This window comes from Echinops telfairi, unplaced genomic scaffold (genome assembly GCF_000313985.2).
Source record: "Echinops telfairi isolate 266 unplaced genomic scaffold, ASM31398v2 ScPeMD7_7412;HRSCAF=8450, whole genome shotgun sequence".
Taxonomy (NCBI): Eukaryota; Metazoa; Chordata; class Mammalia; order Afrosoricida; family Tenrecidae; genus Echinops; species Echinops telfairi.
The window spans coordinates 7,971,242-7,994,350 of NW_022111312.1; the positions used below are offsets into that span (position 1 = coordinate 7,971,242).

General features: G+C 37.6%; 1 protein-coding gene across 1 annotated transcript in view; it reads right to left on the bottom strand.

The window, feature by feature from the left end:
- TAOK3 (TAO kinase 3) overlaps positions 1-23,109 on the bottom strand; it is a 111,879-nt gene that overhangs the window by 56,368 nt on the left and 32,402 nt on the right. The window contains exons 9-10 of the mRNA XM_004709559.2: positions 7,752-7,845; positions 6,737-6,818 (exon numbers count right to left, since the gene is read on the bottom strand). Coding sequence (XP_004709616.1) covers positions 6,737-6,818; positions 7,752-7,845 — 176 coding nt within the window. The remainder of the gene's footprint in view (positions 1-6,736; positions 6,819-7,751; positions 7,846-23,109) is intronic.

The following is a 23,109-nucleotide window of genomic DNA, read 5'->3' on the forward strand; positions in this document are numbered from 1 at the left end:
GGGACTTCACTGCTTTGCTCCCCTTGCGGCTCTGTTGCACTCTTCAATCATTCCATATTTCAATCATGTCAAGTAAAATTGTACAATTGCTACCACAATCTGTTTCCAACCATTCTTTTTCTACATGGAATCCTTGACATTGTTCCCCTTTCCTTTTTCATGACCTTTTGCTTTCTTCGTGCATGTTGCTCTTGATGTCATCCCACGACTCATCTGGTTTGGAGTCATTAGTGCTCAATGTGTCAAATCTGTTCCTAAGATGTTTCCTAAATCCAGGTGGGATATCTAACTCCAAGTTGTATTTTTGCTCTTCTAGACTTATTTTAATGTTTCTCAACTTGTACCTGAACTTGCATATGAGCAATTGATAATCTCTTCATATTTAGGCCCTGACCTTGTTTTGGCTGATGGTCTTGAACTTCTCCATAGTCTCTTTTCACAAATACAGTCAGTTTGATTCCTGTCTATCCTGCTAGCAAGGTCCATGTGTATAGTTGCTTTTTATGTTGTTGAAAAAGAGTGTATATAATAGGAAGTCGTTGGTCTTGCAAAATTGTATCATGCAATCTCCCATTTCGTTTCTCTCATGAAGGCCAAATTTTCCAACTACTGATCTTTCCCTTTAGTTTCAATTTTTGCATTTCAATCACCTGTAATTATCAATGCATCTTGATTGCATGTTTCATCAATATCAGATGGAAAAAAGTTGATAGAATTATTTTATTTCATCATCACTAGTTCTAGTGGCCGATGTGTGAATCTGAATAATAGTTGTATTAACTGGCCTTCTTTGTGAGCATCTAGGTATCATACTATAACATACAACACTGTACTTAAAGGTAGGTCTTGAAATGTTTCTTTTGGTGATGTATGTGATATCATTTCTCTTGAATGTATCGTTCTCAAAATAGTAAACCATATGATTTTCTAATTTAAAATGGTTAATATTAGTACAGGTTAACTTACAATGCCTAGGGTCTGGAGAAAGACACAATGTTTTACTCTCGTAGAGAGTTACAGTCTCAGAAACTCGCAGGCAGTTCTACCCTGTGCTACAGGGTCCCTTTGAGTCAGCATGGACTTGATGGCAGTGTGCAATGCCTAGAATATCACTCTTTAAGCGTTCCATTTCCTTTATGATGATTTCTAATTTTCCTAGATTCACACATTGTACACTCCACATTGCAATTATTAATAGATGTATGCAGTGGTTTCGTTTCACTTTAAATTATTCTTCAACAGCAAATGAAGGCCCTGAAAGCTTTGCTCCATCTGTGCATTAAGGTCGGTTTCACTCTGAAGAGGCAGCTCTTCCCCGTTGTAGTTTCTATGTCTTTCAAGCTGAGGGGCTTATCAGGTGGCATTATATCAGACAACACCCCCTGCTATGCATAAGATTTTCAGAGGCTAATCCCTCAGAGATAGACAGCCTGTTCCTTTTTCCTCTTAATAGGAACACTTTATTATTCTTGTAAATATAACACTTTTACTTTTAAACATTGAAATCCTACAGTGAAATAAAAGAAAAGAAAATCACCCCAAATTCTAGCATTTATCAATAAATACTGTTAATTTATGAAATATCATTCTAACTATTCTTTCTGAATGGTGGACCTCTAGAAATAATAAAAAAGTATAGTCTCATATATGCTAATTTAAAAAAATGATAACATTAAATTGTTCTTGAGTTTAAGAGATAAAAGAGAGTAAACTAAAACAATTGCTTAACTTTCAGTTTCTTTCTTTTTTTTCACTTTCAGTTTCTTAACAAAAAAGTTATTAGTTCCTAAATGATCCTCTAAGATTAAGGAATATTATTGAGCATCTTATCTGACAAGAAAATTAGTACACTTTTTGGGGGACTAGTTTATTATTTTTACACTGTCAATGTTTATATGATATAAATAAACATTTTGCTTTTCAACCATTTATATAATTATACTTTAGTTATGTCAGTGTTAGTTAAATGGGTTCAATGTGAAGGTGACATTTTTAATCAGCAAATAAAAGATAGATTATATTTTTTAAAAGAGCTAACTGTGAAAAAATAGCTCTAGATGTCTACCTTGTTTGTTATAACAAATATCTGCATGACCCCACCTCATCCTTATTTCCCCCTAAAAGCCCAACATCATAGTAAAAATAAGTAGGGAAATATATTTGTAAGATTTACTACAAATCAATAAGAAAAACAACAACAATCTACTAGGCAAACGGACAAATATCACAGGATTAACAGACAAGAAAACAGATACAGCTTTTCAACTTACAGAAGGTGTTCAAAAAAAAAAAAAAGGAAGCCTAACACAGTAAAAGGGCTAAAGTAGAAGGCAAATGTTTTGAGAATGATGAGGGCAACAAATGTACATATTTGCTTGACAAAATGGATGTATGTATGGACTGTGATAAGAATTGTACGAGCCCCCAATAAAATAGTTTTTTAAAAAGTATTAAAGAAAAGTAAATGTTTAGAAAACAATGATGACAACTTATATAAAAATATACTCGATACAATTGATGTATTGTTACAAGAGCTGTAAGAGCCCCCAATAAAATGATCTTTTAATAAAAAAAAAATGCAAATTACAATGAAGTAAGTTTTTCACTGATCTAGATAGCGTAATTTTAAGAGTTTCAGCACTCATACTTTGTGGGACTATAATCACTGGAAAACAATTTGGCATTTCTACTTAAAATTTAAGTTTATAACCTCTTTGATGAGCACTTCTACTTCTAGGAATTCGTCCTTCACATATCCTTATACAGGTGCAAAATTATATACATGCAGGATATTATTTCATTATAGCTTGCATAGCAAAAGATTGGAAAACTCCAAATGGATTAGTTAAACAAATTATGGTCCATCTGAGACCACTACACTGCCATTAAAACCCAATGAGGTAGATTTGCATGTAGTAATAGGGAATGTGATGTAAAATAAATCAAAGTAAAAGAATGTTTATAGTTTACTATCATTTCTGTGAAAACAGAAAAACAATTATTTTCATATACATAAGGTATCTCTGGATATTTACAACAGTGTTTACCAAGTCCAGACAGGACCAGGAAAGGAGATCCTACAGTGTCTGCATCTTTTGGAATTTGCATTACACATTCTTCAAATGATTTATTTAACCTCCTAAGTAAAATAAAATGAAGAATGTATTGTCTCTTTGCTCTTGCAAAGTAAATTAAAAAAAAAATTGAGGGGCTAACTGATCAGTTTCTCCAGTCCATAATCTTTCTATTTCCCTTCCCTCTGTCTCTCCTTCTCTCTGGCCCCAGGTTACTTACATTTGTTTCTTGGTCTCTCTAGGATTTTGTCCAAATTCCACATCCTTAAGACTTCCCCCTAACCCTTCGCTTCCCCCTGTCCTCTCCCACTCTATTTTCTCGCCCCACCCCACACTTCCTTCTCCATTTCTTTTTGTATCATCTCTAGATTGACTGAATTCTGTTACTGAGCAGTTTTTACATGAAAAACTCAGAAGGGTTGTATTGCCTAAATTTGTGAGGCTTGAAAATGTCAGCTACCTTTATCATTGAAGAGCATCTTAGTGAAATATGCTTGGTTTACATTTTCTTTTCTTTTAGAACTCTAAACATTATTCTACAATTTTCTGGCTCCAAGTGTTCCTGAAAGGGTAGAGCTGAAGACAATGGGTTTTTCAACACAAAAGTAAATTTATATCTTCTCATTAGAGACAGGTCATAGAAAATGGAGGCAGGGTAAAGAACTTAATTTTCTTCTCTTTAGGTTAAAAATAAATAAATAAATCACACACTACAATTTTCCAATCTCCTCGCATAAATCTTTCTTTATCCAGAGTTCAGTGAGTTTACCAAAAATAAGATTTCTTACTTACGAGACCAGCAACATGGCCCTTAGAAAACCCTTTCCTTGGAAATCCTTATCTGACTCCTGATCTAAACCAGAGCTACTGTCACTCTTTATTCCTGCCCCTGCTTTATTTTTTTGCAAGGAAATTACCGCCATCTGACAATAAATCATCAAAAACTCAAAACTCACTGCCATCAAGTCAATGTTGCCACATAGCGACTCCCTGTGGGTTTCCCAGACTAACTGTTTACGGGCATAGGAAACCTGTCTTTCCCCCAAGGAGCTGCTGGTGGTTTCAAATTGCCGACCATTCAGATGCCCATGTGTAACCACTACACCATCAAGGATCCTGACATTATGTTATTTATTTATTTTCTTACTCCTTCATTAGAATATAAGCTTCCTGAGGACAGGGAAGATGCTTTTTCTAATTTACTACTGTATTCTCAGAACTTGGAGTAGTGCTTGGTACACTGTAGACAATCAGTAAGTATCTGTTGTTTAAATGATGAGCCTGTTTGACGTGACTTACCAAATTAAATAAAACAATAAAACAACAAAACCCCACTGTCATTAAGTGGGTTCCTTCGCATGGCAACTCTATATGGGGCTTCTGAGACTGGAGATATTTATGGGAGCAGAAAGTTTCATCTTCCTCCCATAGCATGACTTTTGGGTTTGAATTGATGACCTCATGGTTTGTGACCCAACACCTAAACAACAGCACCACCAGGGCTCCTTAAATAACATGAAGATCAAACGAAATCAAGATCCAAACACCAATTTCCAGAAAAGTTTTCTTCGGGTATATCATTAAACATATCATGCTCCAGTTTATTTTCTTCTTCAGGAAGATATTACATCTCCTCTATCTTCCACATGTATCATCTCTATGAACATTTTTAGAACTTCCTTCTCTTGTACATGATTTATTTTATTTCCTTAAGCCTATTCACCATGTAGCTATTATGTCAAGTTAAAGAAATTCATTTGTTGGCTTCTAATATGGTTTTAATTTCTATTATGTTTTAATTTTCCTTTTTTAATGTCTTACTTTACCTCTGACTACCACATTCTGTTACCCAAAATCATTTAGGAATCCTTACAGGGTTTTTCTTTTCTTTTTCACCTTAATTCTAAAATAACCAAATTTACCTCGCTTTCCTACCATGATAGTGCCTTTAGTTTCATTCCCCCACCCCCTCCCCCTGAAACCTTGCTTACTTTAAAGATGTAAAGACATTACCCTACATGTCTTAGGTTTCTGATGTTTTGGTCAGGCTGTGACTTTCCTGTATAGAAATGGGAAGCTGTTGCTAAGGTATATAAAGTAGTTCATGTCTAGAACATGTGATAACTCGATGCAGACGAGACTAAAGCAGAGTCTTTTATTCTGCTACTTTTGCCATCATATTCCTGTGCTCTGCCACGCAAAAGGAAACAAAGAACAACTCTGTGTTGGAATACCCAGTTGGCTTCAAACCTGAAGCCTCTTCAGGAACACTCAAAGTCAGAAAGCAGTGGAATGATGTCTACAGAGTTATTAAGGACAGAAGAAAAAGAAAGGAAGGAAGAGAAAATAGAAAGAATTTTTGGCTAAGGTGCTTTTCAAGTATAAAAGCAGCGGACATTTTCAAGCCTGACTAATGTGGGCAAGAGCCCTTTGGGGCTGTTCTTTCAAAAATGGCTCAATAACAAAATCCAGCCAATCTAAAGATGATAAAAACAAAAAAGGGTTAAAAAACATAAAGAAAAAGGTCCCATTATTATGATCCCAATTCTACCTTACAAATCCGGCTAGACCAGAGGATGGACACTAGTACAGATTAGAGCTGGAAACACTGGGAATCCAGGACAGATAAACCCCTCAGGACCAATAACAAAAGAAACAACTCCAGGAGGGGAAGGGGAAGGTGGGGCACAAAAGGGGAAACCGATCACAAGGATCGACATATAACCCCCTCCCTGGGGGACAGACAACAGAAAAGTGGATGAAGGGAGACATCTGACAGTGTAAGACATGACAAAATAATAATAATTTATAAATTATCAAGGATTTGGGGCGGGGAGGGAGGGAAAAATGAGGAGCTGATACCAAGGGCTTAAGCAGAAAGAGGATATTTTGAGAATGATGAAGGCAACAAATGTACAAATGTGCTTGACACAATGGATGGATGTATGGATTGTGATGAGTTGTATGAGGCCTCTATAAAATGATTTTAAAAAGAAAAGAAAAAGGCTAAAGAAATCTAGATTACCTGTTGCCAAATAAAAGGTATTTATATTGTAAAAGATTACCACCTACCTCACAGACAATGATAGAACACTCCCATGTATAAAGTCCATAAAATATGTTTTAGGGAAAGATGCTCAGAAATGTGAAGCTGAAATTATATTATTGCAACAAATATGAAACTCTTATGCATGATGTGGTCTATATAAATGCTTGTCTTATATACATCATGTGTCTTCACTGTCTGAGGATTTGGCCACTACCTAACTGAAAACCCCCAAGTTCGCATTTGAACCTGTAGTACTCTCTAATCTGAGATAGCACCATTATAATTCATACAGAAAAGTCACAGGAACATTACAATGATGACCAAAGCATTTCTCTGTCTTGCATATATATATATATATTTGCCATAAGGCAAAAACAGAGGGAAGAAGAAGAAAAAGGGGAAATATGGAGGGAATGGAAGCCCTATCACAAGGTTAATAGGGGAAATAGTGCATATATTGTGAGAATCTTGTTCTTTATAGGTTTAGCTAGGTTCTCATGATTTATCCCGAAATAAATGATGAGATGGCCCATTCTAATTTACTTTGTCCTGATGGGCTGCCACTACAACATGACTTCAAATCTAATTCCTCAGATACAATTTGAAATTTTACCCGTAATAGTTCCGCTGATGTTGGCCTTTCCTGAGGTATTTTCTGCAAGCAGTAATCAACAAATCTCCTAAAGGAGTCTGTCCTGTGTATGCAAATACAGGAAAGGAAAATAAAATCAGGGTTTATAAAGCACACTGGTTACATAAAACAATTTTCATTAATGGGAAATGTTTGCATTTTTAGGATATATTCCTTAAGATATTTTGGAATATCAGGAGAACTGAAATTAATCTTAAATTAAGTCTCTTGGAAAATGAATGTGTACATAATTTCAATTTAGTCAAGATACAAAGACATCTCAAAATAAAGAGGTACAGCCAAATCATAATTTATATCAGAAAATTTAAAAAATATTATATAAAAGTGTATATACATTTTTCTCTCTGAAGATAGCAACCCTTAGAGTCTCAATCTCATAATTGTTCATCCCCACTTGGTAACGCATCCACCACGCACAACTTATAACCAAGTAGTAAAAGGTGAGTCATGGAGAGAGCCATGAAGGTGGAGAACCAAGGAATATACTATCTGAATCAAAGCACATCATCTCTGGATTCCATTTCAGCTACTCTTCTCCAAAGCTGCCCTCACTTTTTGTGGCCTAAGTATGAATAGGGACCACAATGTTATAATCTTCAGCAAGAAACAATGTTTCTTCTGAATAGACTGTGTATGTTCTATGTCAACACGTGTAAATATGACAACAGGAAAAACAATGACATCAGAGAGGGTCTCTATCTCTAGTGAGAAGAGATAAGAGCTGCAATAATCAGGACAGGACCTCGATGACTTGAGACATTAAATTTGTTAGGAAGGTAGCTGACCGTGCCCCCCATAGAATTTCAGTTCATACACACATTTAAGAGCATAGTGAAAGCCATGTTATCATTTATTAAAATATAGAATGGAAGGATGAAATAGGGTCCAGGTCAGACACTTAAAATGTCATTTAATGAAAGTGTTAAAAATGCATATGATAAGTTTCTTAGAGATAGAAAACACAGTTAGGTCTTACCATTCATTAGACTGTAATGTGGGAGAGTCATTCTGAGCAATGTGATATAAGGCACTCATTGCATTCATGTTGAAAAGTGGGGGCTTCCGTTCCGCTAGAGAAGAAGGAAAAATAATACAAACAGTAAAGCAATTCTTGAAAGAAATCAGGTGGATAGAAAAATAAGGAATAATTAGCAGGGTTTTACAGTTAAATCATTATCTTATTACTGTCATATCAGATAATGCACTCTTAATGGAGAAAGTCATCTCAGGATAGACATCCCAAGAAGCTGCTGGTCATCTTAATGTACACTGGCAAAGCTTCTAACAGAACCCATTGTTCAAGAGATCGAAAGAAAAATTAGATTTTTTCATATTTTCAAAAGGCTGGCCTTTGTTTGTCTTCTCAAAGTGTGTGAACATCTTTCCATAATAGGTATAAACTTTGTGTGTGTCTCTCTGTGTGTTTTAAATAAAAATAAATTTGTGCTCATCAAAAATTTCAGAAAGCATAGAAAAATAGAATGAAAGAGTGGGAAGATTAGTGTGTAATAGAACATCTTAAACCTTGCCAAACAAAGCATGGGTGGCCAAATGACTCTATGCACAGTATTTGAAGGCTAATCTAAGCCAAAAGACTTCTGGAGGTAAAGGAGGATAAAAAATAAACAAGCCTGGCCCAATCTATTCTACAGAGAAATTCAGTAAGTAAGGTATTTCTTCGGAATGGATTTACGCCCCCCAGGTCTTCACCCCCAAGGCCTTCATGCTTCCCCCCCACCCCACCGGCCCTGATTTTGAATGCTTATAGTCCTCTTTGGTATATAGCTCAACCACTGCGTTTTCACAAATGTACAAATCTTTCTTTCAAAAGAAACCATAATGCTCTAGGAGGAAGATCTTAGGACTGTAATACTTATTCTTTTATTTATTCCCTAAGAATAAATAAAATGAATGAAATACTGGACACATGTTGAGTGCTCGTTTGATGGCTGAATGAAAAAACAACAAGATTTTAGTTCTGAGTACTGTTAATTTGAAGTGACTTGGTAAGTGTTAAAAAACAGCCCTGGTGGAGTGCAGAGTTTTATAGTTAAATCAATGGCTTATTGATAGAAGCTGGTGGAGTGTTGGACTGCCAACCAAAAAAGATCAGCTGTTCAAAACCACCAGCTGCTCTGCCTTCTATTCCTGTAAAGAGTTACAGACTCAGAAACCCAGAGGGGCAGTTCTACCCTGTCCTATAGGATTGCTGTAAGTCAGAAGGGACTCGATGGCAGTGAATTTTTGTTGTTGTTTATGGTATATCATATAGAATGACAAGACTATGGTCTACCTTGATTAAACCAAAAGGAAAAAGAAAACCTTTGTTGTTGAGCTGATTTCAACTCTTGTTGACCCCTGTGTGTCAGAGTAGTCTATGGGTTTTCAGAAGTAGATAACCAGGCCTGCCTTTTGAGGAGCCTCTGGGTAGACTCAAACTGCTGACCTTGCTGTTAGCAACCCAAACATGTTGGCTGTTTGCATTACCCAAGAATCCTCTTACAGGACTTACCTTAATAGATGTCATGTATAGTCCCACTTTCTAATTCATAATCTGATCTCTGATTTCACAAAAAATAAATCAGCTTTTCAGTAAAGATTTTTTTTCCTATTAACCACTCCTAAAATGGGGAGTTTGACTTAATCTGTATAGTTCTGAGAAACAGAACAAGAACAAGGATAGAAATTATAAGACAGTATCGTTGTTTTTATGTGCTATTAAATTGGTTTCAGTTCATAGTGACCCTGTAGGGCAAAGTAGAACTTTTGATAGAGTTTCCACGTCTGAAAGTCTTAGGAAAGCAGACTGCCACATTTTTCTTCACATCGAGTGGCTGGTAGGTTTGAACTCCTGCCCAAAGGTTAGCAGTTGAACACTTTTCATTATAGGACTCTCTCTATATGTGTGTATACATGAAGGTAAATCAAAATGCATTACTACAGATTCATAGAAACCTTTTTAAATAAAAATATTTAAACATGAAAAAAGAAATTATAAGATCATTTCACTCACAGAAGGAAGAACGAAGGCACTCACCAAATAGCTACTAGTATTAAAAGGACTTAACTTTTAGCCAGTTGAAAACTGAAAGCTGCTATGTAGGCAAGTGGACTTATAACTGTTTCAAATGTAGAAAAGAAACAACTGGTTCTGGTTTGCTATCTTATTTCAGAAGGTGAACTTAGAGAAAATCTCTAAGTTCTACTTTGCCCTACAGAGTTTGGCCTTCTGGCAACTTCCAGAATTTAAAACCATAGAAACTGGGAACTCATCATGTGCCCTCAACAGTTTCCCATCATTTCAGGACAAAGTTTAGATCTTAAACTTGGCTTCTGAGGCTTTCATTAACATGGGCCTGGTGTCCTCTACAGCCTCATTTTGAGTAGCAGTCTCTTTGTCCTTGTCTAACACCATCTTTCATGCCACTCAATGCACCAAGGCCAGTGTCTTTCACACAAGCTATTTTTTCTCTCTCTGGACTCCCCTCTACCTTCCATTCCCTAAAGTTTCATCTAATTTTTGCCAAGTTTTCAGGTTTTAGCTTAAATAATTTCAATTCTTCCCTAATTATATATGTTATATATATGTACATATATATATATTTTTTTCCCATATCCCCCAAGGCTTATTGTATGCTTACACTCACTTCCTCAGGGAAGCCTTCTTTGACCACTCAAAGTAGTTGTCATTGTAAATTATACTTCACCTTTCCACCACAGGTCACAGCCATAATTCACTGCTTGAGTTATTCTTTCTTTAATGTGTGCTTTCTTTGCTAAACCTTATGAGGGCAGACAATGTCTGCTACATTCCTCTTTGTATCCCAGTGCTGAACAAAGAACCTGGCACACAGTAGATGCATCATAATTATTTGTTAAAGAAATACATGAAGACAAGGCAACTGAAGTCAAAGAGGAAGCTTTGTTTACAACAACTAAAGAATCTTTGTGCAGCCAGCAATCACAACAGCAATGATTGAGAGGAGATTGAATCTTGGGGGTTATAGATTGGCTAGATTCATTATCAGAAGGACAGATGCTCTCTCTCATTCACTGGCCAAAGGAATAAAATCTAAGCTGCTCCGAAGAATGCCAAGTTGGTCAGGAGAACCGGCATGGTAAGGGAACTAAAGAAGGAAAAAAGAAATTTCGGGGAAAGAAGATGAAACAACAACAACAAAGCCCTAATGTAACTGCAGTAAGAAAGGGTCAGATTTGAAACAGGAGTGGAAAGCCCTACGAGTAGCAAGCACTGTGCCAGGGAACAAGACCAGAAGAAAGCCGGCCAGGGGCGGGATTGCTCAGTAGAGAAGTGCATGGTTAAAGGTGTTTCAGCCACAGCAGAGCTCCACAGTCTGGGAAGCAATTGCTAAATATAGCTTCAGATGGCCTCCCTTAGGTTTAAGTGCTTTGCTAGATACACTACATTAATACTCTAAGCCATGATTAGGGGGTTCATTGTTGGGCCAGAATACTTACTATAGGGCAAAAGTTGGCAAACCATAGCCCATGGATCAAATTCAGCTGGCAGTATGATTTTGTAAATAAAGTTTTATTGGAACAAAACCATGCCCTTTCACTCACTTAAGATCTATGGCTGCTTTCATGTTACAACAGCAGAGTTGAGTAGTTCTGACAGAGACTGGATGACCTACAGAGCCCAAAACTATCTGGTCCTTTATTGAAAGTTTGCTAACTCTCACATAAGCAGCATAATAGCAATTGGCAAAACCCCTTGTGATGTGAAATCTGTATTTCCTCAAAGGAAAGGAGAAGAGTAGAAGCAAAAAATAACAACTCACTTAAAAGAAAAAAATGATTGCTACTTAACAATGAGGACCAGCTTCATCTGTGTTATGGGAGATTTAGGTTCACAAAGGCCAGTTCCATGAATCTAGATGCACATTGCTGTGCTTGGCAAGAGTCATATTAACTTAGGGCCCCTTGAATGAGCTTTATCTTAATAAAGACATTCAAAGAGTGGCCTTATCTTTGGAGCAGTGCTCTTTGAAAAGCCAAAAGGTTTCCTATGAACTAATGTAGTTCATAATAATAGCTGTTGGGATTTGTTGAGTTCTGATCACATACCAGACACTCATTGCCTTAGGTTTGTGATGTGTATTAGTCATAAGTCTTGTGATAGCTTAGCAAAACAATCATGATTCTCTCAATTTCCCAGCTGAAGAAACTGAGGTTCAGTTAGGCTAAATTATGAAACCAAGTCATACAGTAAGTAAGGGCTACACTGAGATTTCAACCTTGTCCTTCCTATCAGACTTGAAAGACGGTACTCCTTTCACTGGCAAACAATACCTCTCTACTAATCTTGTGCATTTTATAATAGATAATCCTAGTATTTCCTGGTAGAAAAAAAAACAACACAAACACTAAACGTAGCATTAGAAGAATAAGTAGAATTTCCAACATGACAGTCATCATTAACAGAGTTTTAAAATGAGTGCTTAATGGGGAAAGAACAAAATTCTAGGCAAAGAGACTGTATAACAACAATATTTATGTCCCCTCCTCTCCCAGGAGAATCCATTTCTGAACAAAAGCATTTTCCTCAACAATGCTGATATATCACTTGTCAGTTTCCACCAGGATCTTTTCTGATAAACTAAGTATCTTTAGTTTAAATAGAAAAGCATCAGAGCAAACTTTCTTAAAAACAATTAAAAATGCTAGATTCTACTAGGATTTCTGATGGTGAATTAAATGCCTGCAGTTTTAAGTGGAACAGTATCACATTAAGTTTTCTTTTTTAAAAAAAAATGAAATATCTAGTTGTGGTAGTTATATAATCTGTTGCCAATTTGAGACTATTAAGAGTGAGAGGGTGGAGTTTAGCCTCTCAATCAGGTTGCTGCTTGATGACCTTATTTGGAGGCTCTAAGGAGATAAATAGCTCGCTGGAGATGGGATACACAGACTCTCTGCTTAGTATTCATGATGACAAGACACATGGAGCTACTACAGAGCCCTGAGCTAGAGGAGTCACGTGGAGACCCACACCAGCACTGAGATGCTTACATCACCACTGGATCCACAATACTTTCCACCCACTGGCCTGTGATCTTCCTGCATTTGGCGTCATTGCATGTGTTGCATGAGTCTGAAGAGGAATTTATAGGTTGGTATTGGGCGTATGGGTTAATATTGGACTTAATGGACTTGATCTGGACTGGACTAGGATATTTTCTCAATATACAATTGCTCTTGTGTATAAAGCACTTTCTTAGACTTGAGTGTCTATGAATTTGTTTCTCTAGCCAATCCAGACTAACACACTAGTGAATGAAAAAAAATCATGGTCCAACACTTTGGCAACGTTTCACATATTCACCTTGCTCTTTCTGTGGAAGATTGACTTTGTTGCTGTTATTGCCCTTGAGTTGATTACCTCAACACTAGCTGAAAGGTTGGAGATTTGAATTTGCCTGAAGATGCTTTAGAAGTAAGATCTGCTTCTGAACACCCTAAGTAACAGTTCTACTCTGCACACATCAGGTCACCATGCATCATGCATTTGTAGAGAGTCAGCTTGGCAAAGACAATTTCTAAAACAGGCATAACCACTTAGAAACTGTAGAGCTTGCTCCTGAGAAAAGAGGGACAATGCTGGCAATATTATCTTCCGGCTTGGAGACATAACCTCAGTCATTTAACTTCTATAGGATCATTTTTCAGATATGAATTATTTTAGAAGAGCTGTCACGAGGAAAGGGAATGATTCTATTATTCTGGCACTATCCAGAGGAAAGAGGAGCCCTGGTGGCATAGTGAGTACAAGTTGGGCTGTGATATGCAAGGTCAGCAGTTTGAAACCACCAGCCACTTCACAGTAGAACGTCTGGGCTTTATACTCAAGAGCACAGTCCTGGAAATTCACAGGGGCCATTCTACCCTGTCCTATAGCATTGCTATGAGATGGTATCAACTTGATAGTAATTTTTTTTTGTTTGAGATCCACAGGAAAGGTGTGTGTCAGTGTTATATCCGTTTACCACACTTATTCAATCTCTGTGCCAAGCTACTAAACTGAGAAGCTAGACTATATGAAGAAGACACAACCTTACTTGCTGTAAACAACAAGAACTTGAAGCACTTATTGATGAAGATGAAACAGTACAGTCTTCAGTAGAGATTACATCTCAATGTAAAGAAACAAATCTTCACTCTGGAATTGACAGCATCAGGGTAAGCACAGAAAAGATAGAAGCTGTCAAGACTTTCCTTTCACTTGAATATACAATCACCACTCATGGAAGCAGCAGACAGAATTCTAAATGATTTACTAGACTGGGAAAATCAGCTGCACGAGACCCATTTTTTTTGAATGTTTCTTTTTTGAATTAGGTGAAGGCATACAGAGCAGATAATCAGTTTGACCTTTACCAATTTATGTAATTCTGTGTTACTTTGAAGACTAAGGTACACATGATGCAAGCTATGGTGCTTTCAATCACCTCATATGCCTTGCCAGCTAGACAAGGAATAATAAAGAAGACCAGATAATAATTGGTGCATTTAAATTATGATGTTGGCCAAGAATATGAAATGTACAGTGGAATGCCAGAAGACTAAACAAATCTGCTTTTGAAGTACAACCTGAATTTTCCTTAGAAGTAAGGATGGTGAGGCTTCATATGACATCCTTTGGGCATGCTATTAAGAGAGACCTGTCCCAATAAAAGGATATCATGTGTGCTAAACTAGAGGGCCTTTGAAAAAAGTGGAAGGCCCTCAATGAGATGGGCTGGCACAGTGGCTACAACAATGAGCTCAGGCATAATAACTGCTTTGATGATGGTGATCAGACAGTGTTTCATTCTGTTGTACACAGGGTCTCTAAGACTCATAGCTGGTTCAAGGGCAGCTAACAACAACATCTACCATTTCAATGTAACTTTAACATTACATTTCAAACATATAATTCATTGATGGAATCTTACTAAACCTCAAACTTTACAGAAAACATAGAGAAGTAACTTTTTAGGGTTATAACTGGAGCAGTTTAACTTTCTTCTTTCACATAAAACGATACTCATACAGCTAGATAGGAACATATGTTAAACTGTCAAATGACACCACTTGGATAGTTTATTATATCACTGATTCAAAAATGTTTCCAAAAGTCTCATAGCATTACATGCACACATAAAAAAGGAGGAGAGACTTATTATTGATGCACTGGCATAAAATTTACAGCAACTAGAACAGAGTCAACAAGACAATCCAACTAATAGCAAAAGAAAAGAAATAATAAAAATTAGATCTGAGATCCAGGAGAGGGAAATAAGAAAACTATGGAAAAAAAGCAATGCTGCTAAAAGTTTGTTCTTCGAAAGGATAAATCAAATCGACAAACCTCTCGCAAATTTGACCAAAGAAAGGAAGGAACACATTTCAATAGCAAAGATGTGGGATGAAAGAGGGGATATTACAATGGACACTAGTAAAATCAAAAGGATAATTACACAGTACTATGAAGGACTGTACTCAAAAGAATTTAAAAAACCTTGAAAGACATAGACAAATTCTTAGAAAAGCAATCCCTCCCTAGACTATCCCCAATGGCCGTCACAAACCTCAACAGACCCATATCAATAGAAGAAATAGACAAGGTTATCAAGGGATTACCAACAAAAAAATCACCTGGACCAGATGGGTCCACAGGAGAATTCTATCATGCATTCAGGGAAGAACTGACACCAATCCTACATAAACTCTTTCAGAACATAGAAAAAGATGGCAAACTCCCAAATTTCTTCTATGAAGCTAGTATAACTCTGATACCTAAACAGGGCAAGGATCTCACAAGAATTGAGAACTACAGACCAATTTCCCTAATGAATATCGATGTAAAAATCCTTAAAAAAAATACTAGTCAACAGAATACAAAAGTATATAAAACAAATAATACACTATGACCTAGTGGGATTCACACCAGGGATGCAGGGATGGTTCAACATACGAAAGACCATTAGTATTATTCGCCACATTGATATGAATAAGTATAAGAACCACATGGTAATATTCATAGATGCGGAAAAAGCATTCAACAACATCCAACATCAATTCATGTTTAAGACACTCAAAAAGATAGGAATGGAAGGAAAATTCCTCAATATAATACAAGCTATATATGAAAAACCAACAGCCAATGTGGTACAATGGAGAAAAGATGAGATCAATTCTTCTGAAAAAGGGGACTAGACAAGGATGTCCCTTGTCCCCACTCTTATTTAACATCACACTGGAGGTCCTAGCTAACAGCATAAGGCAAAGAAAAGACATCAGCTATTTGTCTGGGGAAGGAAAAAGTGAAACTATCGTTATTCGCAGATGATATGATTTTATATATGGAAAATCCTAAAAGTTCCACAAGAGGAGTACTGGAAGCAATAGAGGAATATGGCAGAGTAGCAAGTTACAAGATCAACAAACAGAAGTTTATCGCACTACTGTATACATCAGACAAAGCCACAGAAGAGGGGATGAAAAAAGGGGTTCCCTTCACAATAGCCAAACTCAAATTGAAATATCTAGGGATATACCTGACTAAAAAAACACAAAAGACCTGTACAAGGAAAACTACAAAACACTATTAAAAGAAACCAAGGTGACCTCAATATCGGTAGACTCAATATTGTAACGATGTCAATTCTACCAAAGGCACTACATAAGTTCAATGCTATCCTGATCCAAATTCCGGCATCTTTCTTCAAAGAATTGGAAAAACAGATTACCAACTTCATATGGAGAGGGAAGAAACCGAGAATTAGCAGAGAACTCCTCAAGAAGGAGGACAAAGTTGAAGGGCTAGCTTTACCCAATTTTAGCACCTACTATACAGCCACTGTGGTCAAAACAGTGTGGTATTGGTATAATGATAGATATTCAGACCAATAGAAAAGGATTGAAAACCCAGAAATAAAATCATCAGCATACAGACAACTGATATTCCATAAGGGCCCCCCAAAAAATATCAAATGGAAAGCAGATGCCCTCTTCAATTAGTGGTGCTGGAAAAAATGGATACATATCTGCAGAAAAATGAAGCAAGACCCTTACCTCACTCCATGCACAAGAATAAATTAAAGGTGGATCACAGACCTTGAGGTAAAACCCCAAACTATTAGGGCCATTAATAAGGGAATTGGGACAAACCTGAGAACCTTGGCACAGGGAATACATATGCTATCGGAAATAGGGTAGGGCACAAACAGAGGAGGCACAAATTGACCAGTGGGATATTCTAAAGATAAAACACTTGTGGACATCGAAAGAATACGCCAAGAAAGTGATGAGAGACCACAGAATGGGAAACATTTAGTAAAGACACATCAGACAAAGGCCTTATTACTAAAATCTACAATACTCTGCTAACTTACAACAAGAAAAAAACCAATTGTCCACTCAGGAGGTGGGCAAAGAACCTGAGCAGGAGATTCTCAAGGACAGAAATCCAAATTGCCAATAAATATTTGAGAAAACATTTGAGAAAATGTTCCAGATTTCTAGCCATAAAAGAAATGCAAATCAAAACAACTATGAGATTCCACCTAACACCCTCACAGATAGCCCAATTCAAGAAATCAGAAAGTAACAAGTGTTGGAGGGGATGTGGAGAGATAGGAACTCCTGTCCACTGCTGGTGGACCTGTAGGTATATACAGCCATAATTGAAATCAATTTGGTGATATCTAAAACAGTTGGAAACTGAGCTACCATATGATCCAGCAATCCCCCTACTAGGCATATAACCAGAAGAGACAAACAAACCTTGGCCAGGCATTGGATATAAGGGCTAATACCAGACTTATGGCCTTGGACTGGACTGGGTTGGGATGTTTTCGCAATGTTCAATTGCTCCCTATATACATATGCATGTTTGTGAATTTGTTTCTCTACTCTACCCAGACTAACATAGCACCCCATCAGACTAAACTGGAAAGCACTTGTAAAGGACAACAAATAGACCTTGAACTATTTATAGGGTTTGTTGTTGTTGTAGCTATTGTTTTATTTTCTATTGTTGCTTTGTTGTACTCAGTCTTGTGTTGGTGCATATTATTGTCACTGCATGTCTACCTGGAAGGGACAGGAGGGATAAACAAGCCAGAAGAGAGAACAATGGGATGACAGTTCCGGGGGGCATGGGAGAGGGGGAGACAGGGGAAAGAAAGTGGGTGTTAACAAACCCAGGGACAAGGGAACAACAAATGATCGAAAATCGATGGCGAGAAGGGTGTAGGAGGCCTGGTAGGGCTTGATCAAGGGCAATGTAACCAAGAGGAATTACTGAAACCCAAATGAAGGCTGAACATGATAGTGGAACAAGAGGAAAGTACAAAGAAATAGAGGAAAGAACTAGGAGGCAAAGGGCATTTATAGAGATCTAAATACAGGCATATACAGATATAAATATATTTATATGCGACGAGGGGGAACTAGATTTATGTACATATATTTAGAGGTTTAGTATTAAGGAAATAGATGGACAGTGGGCCCCTACTCAAGTACTCCCTCAACACAAGAACACTTTGTTCTAACAATTCAGCAGTCTGAGATGCTCACCTTCCTGGCACAAACAATGTAGACAAAACGGGTGCATAAGCAAATGTGGTGAAGAAAGCTGATAGTGCCCGGCGATCAAAAGGTATAGTCTGGGGTCTTATAGGCTTGAAGGTAAACAAGCGGCCATCTAACTGAGAAACAACAAAGCCCACATGGAAGAAGCATACCAGCCTGTGAGATTATGAGGTGTTGAAGGGATCAGGTATCAGGCATCAAAGAACAAAAAAAATCATAGCACTGTAAATGAGGAGGAGTGCAGAGTGCGGACCCAGGGCCCATCTGTGAACAACTGGACATCCCCTTGCAGAAGGGTTGTGGGAAGGAGATGAGCCAGTCAGGGTGCACTGTAGCAATAATTAGACAAACAATTTTCCTCTAGTTCTTGAATGCTTCCGCCCCCTACTATCATGACCCCAATTCTACCTTACAAATCCAGCTGGACTGGAGGATGTACACTGGTACAGATAGGAACTGGAAACACAGAAAATCCAGGACAGATGAACCCCTCAGGACCAGTGGCGAGAGTGGCGATACCAGGAGGGCAGAGGGAAGGTGAGGGAGAAAGGGGGAACAGATTACAAGGATCTACATTTAACCTTCTCCCTGGAAGATCGACAGCGGAGAAGTGGGTGAAGGGAGATGTTGGACGGTGTAAGATATGACAAAATAATAATTTATAAATTATCAAGGATTCATGGGGGAGGAGGAAGCAGGGAGGGAGGGGAAAATGATGAGTTGTTACCAAGGGCTCAAGTAGAAAGCAAATTTTTTGAGAATGATGAGGAAAACAAATGTACAAATGTGCTTGACACAATGGATGTATGTGTGGATTGTGATAAGAGTTGTAAAAGCCTCCAGTAAAATCATTTAATTATTAAAAGTTTCTAGTTGCTAAAAAGTTAAATATCCTTGACAATACTTTTATTTGCTGATTATTTAGTACCGCTCAACAGAATTTAAGATACCAATTTCATGTGTAACTAAAACCCCAAATGCCATTCAGGCAATTCTGACTCATAACAACCCTATATTCCTATGGAGGGTTTCTGAGACGGTAAATCTTTATGGGGCTTTCCAACTATGATGGCATAACAGAGGGCCAATTTTAACTTTTGGTATAAGACAAATATAACTCTGGATAAAATATATCAAACCATGTTTTTCAGGCATCAAACACTAGTCTGTACAGGCCTGTAATCCATGAAGATGACTTGTTTACTGCCCAAAGGCAATGCCCACATCTCAGTCTTTTGGGGTAAGAAGGGCTCAAACAAGTTCAATGGTCTTACTGTGTTGAGCAGAAAGAAATCACCATTTTGCCAAAGCAGCTAGAATCTTCAAGGAAGATTAAGAGTTATAAGTAGTTGCTTAGAGACTAGATCTGGGACATGAGGAGTATGAGGCTGGAGAAGGGTGGGGTAGGAGCCTACTCATACTCTGGTACAGTTCAAGTAATAGCCACCCAAATTGAAGTAGAGACCCACTGTCAGAACCCCAGAAGTTACCTTCATGTCCTATCATTGCTACCTTGTACCTGCCCAGAAAAAAGGGGGATGTACCAGTGTACATCCTCTGGTCTAGCCAGACTTGCAGGGTCGAATTCTAGTCATGGTAGTGGGAGCGGGGAGGAAACATTTAGGAACTAGAGAAAAGTTGTATTTCTCATCATTGTTACATCGCACCCTGACTGGCTCATCTCCTCCCCAAGACCCCACTGCAAGGGGATCTCCAGTAGCCTACTAATGGGCTTTGGATCTCCACTCCGCACTCCCCCCATCATTCACTATGGTAAGATTTTTTGTTCTGATGATGCCTTATACCTGATCCCTTCGACACCTCGTGATTGCATAGGCTGGTGTGCTTCTTCCATGTGGGCTTTGTTGCTTCTGAGCTTGATGGCCGCTTGATTACCTTCAAGCCTTTAAGACTCCAGACGCTATACTTTTTGATAGCCAGGCACCATCAGCTTTCTTCACCACATTTGCTTATGCACCCATTTGTCTTCAGTGATCCGCTCGACACCTCGTGATCACACAGGCTGATATGTTGTTCCATGTGGGCTTTGTTGCTTCTGAGCTAGATGGCTGCTGGATTACCTTCAAGCTTTTAAGACCCCAGACGCTATATCTTTTGATAGCCAGGCACCATCAGCTTTCTTTACCAGATCCAGTCCATTCTTAACTGTGATATGTTGTTGCTGTTGTTAGCTACCATTGAATCATCTGTGACTCATAGCTGTCCTCGATACAACAGAACAACACACTGCCCAGACCAACTCCATTCCTCACAACTGGTGTTATATTTGAGCTCACTGTTGCAACCATTGTGTCAGTTATCTTGCTTTACCCCCCACCCCCACTGACCTACTTTATTAAGTATGATGTTCTTTTCCAGGGACTGGGCCATCTCCTTCTTTTTCCTAGTCTGTTCTGAGTTTGTAAGCTATGTTAAAACTTATTCATCATGGGTGACTGCTGATATTTGAAATACCGGTGGCATAGGTTCCAGCATCACAGTTTCATGTAAGCCACCACAGTGTGAGAAATTGGCAGAAGGCAGGGGAACTATGAAATAGTATTCTATAATTTATTTACCTATCCCCCTTTAGATGGCAGTTGTTCCTATCTTTTTTGTTTTGTTTTGTCTCCAGAAATAAGGCTGCTGCATGCATCCTCCACATACTTTCCAGTGGACATGCATAAGGATTTCTCTTCAATACAAAGTAGGAAATGAAATATCGGGTCACTGTGGATACTTCTCATTAACTTTAATACACTTTGCCAATTTGTACTCCAAAATGGTTGTACCGATTTACATTTTTTATCAACAGTGTTTATGGGGTCCGGTATCCTAAGCTCCAAGCTTCTAACTCCAGTCAATGCTGATTGATAGTGGCCTATATGTGGTTTTTGAGACTGTAAATCTTCACAAGCAGAGTCAGTTTCATCTTTCTCCTTGGGGGAGGATAGGAGGCTAGCAGTCTAATGCCTAATCCAGTGCCACCGTGCCCTGAGCAGCTCCTCCAAATTTATTATTCTCAGTCTTCAAATATTTGGCCAATCTGGTTACTGAGAAACAATTGTAACTTGTATTTTCCTGTTAACTAAGGAGGCTGAACATCTTTCAATACTTCTTGTCCACATAGGTGTTTTCTTCAATCAACTCTGACCCAATACTCTGTTAGATCTAGTTTAACCATTCACTACTCTGGAATTAGATATGTTTCCTTATCTGTGGCTTTTCATTTTTGCATTTTATATAGTTTTGTTATCTTAAAGTCATAAAAGTGACATGTATGTTTTAAAAAACAGTTTAAAAGTTCTTCCCTATCCTGATATCCAAGGAGCACTGGTGGCACAGTAATTAAGCACTTGGTTGATAACCAAAAGGTTGTAGTTCGAATCCACCATTTGCTCCAAGGAAAGATGTGGCAGTCTGCTTCCACAAAGATTGCCACTTTGGAAACCCTTTGGGGAAGCTTGAATACACCCTATAGCACAAAAAATACCAACAATAACCTAATATCGAATAATAAGGGCAATAATGCCTATTTAGCACTTATTATATGCTAGCTATTACATAGATGAGGAAACTGAGGTACAGAGAGGCTTCTCCCAAAAGTATTAAAGTTTTCCTGTTAGGTCATCAATCTGGAATTTATTTTTATACATGGGAAAACATAGAACCCTAACTGTAGTTTTTAATCATATAATTAACATTGTCTCAACATCATTTATTGAATACATCATCTTCCCCTCAGCCTCTGGATGCCTTTTTTTTGGTGTGTCATTCAAATAATACTTAAACAAGAGTCTATTTTAGGTTTTTTAGTCAATTCAGTGGTCTTTTCCTGCACCAAGACCACACTGACTCAAGTATTTGGCACAGATTTTGGTACAGTGACCTTCTGTCCAAATTATATTTCTTCCAGATCATCTTGGCTAGTTTTGATCCCATGCCAACATCATCTGGTCCCATTCTATATAGTATTGCTAGAAGTACATCCTAAGTCTTTTTTTCACTATAGAAATATTTTGCCGAGTCCCTAAAAAAAAATCAGTGTAAACAAATTGATTGGATCGATTTTCCTTGTAAAGAAAAAGTATAAAGCTTGATATTAAAATGTAAAACAGAATAACACTTCAATATCCATCAACAGATGATCCAATAAATTATGAAAACATCTTCAAGTTACTGTAGAGTAAGAGCTCCAGATACTGTTAAGAGAAAAAGGTGCAGAACTACATGTATATGTGAACTTGGGTGTGTAAAGGAATAAAATAAGTACATATTCCTAGATATACATATGTACTTCATAATCAAATAAAGAACTCCTGGATGAACACACAAGACATTGATTAAGATAGGTCTCTGTATTTTTAAGCAGAGGTGAGCTAGAAACTGAGTCAATATGGTCAGCAGTGGCAGGTGACTTTCCATTCTATGCCTGTTTACATTCTTGATATTCTAAGCCAGGAGTCTTCTACATTTTAAAGAACATTAATACTCTAAATTTCTTCTCTGAACGCTATTAATTATTTTACATGAATATTTCATTCATGATTAAAAACTGAGAAGCACTGTGCGTCTTTACTATTTGTTTCTTTGTCAGAAGGGGTGAATGAAGCAACTGGAAACAAAAGACAAAGTTTCCAGTCTTCTTTATGAGCCAAACATTTTATGAAAAGAGACAAGTGGAATTCAATAATTCTTATAGGATCAATTTGGATTCCAAGATGGATTAAATTAAA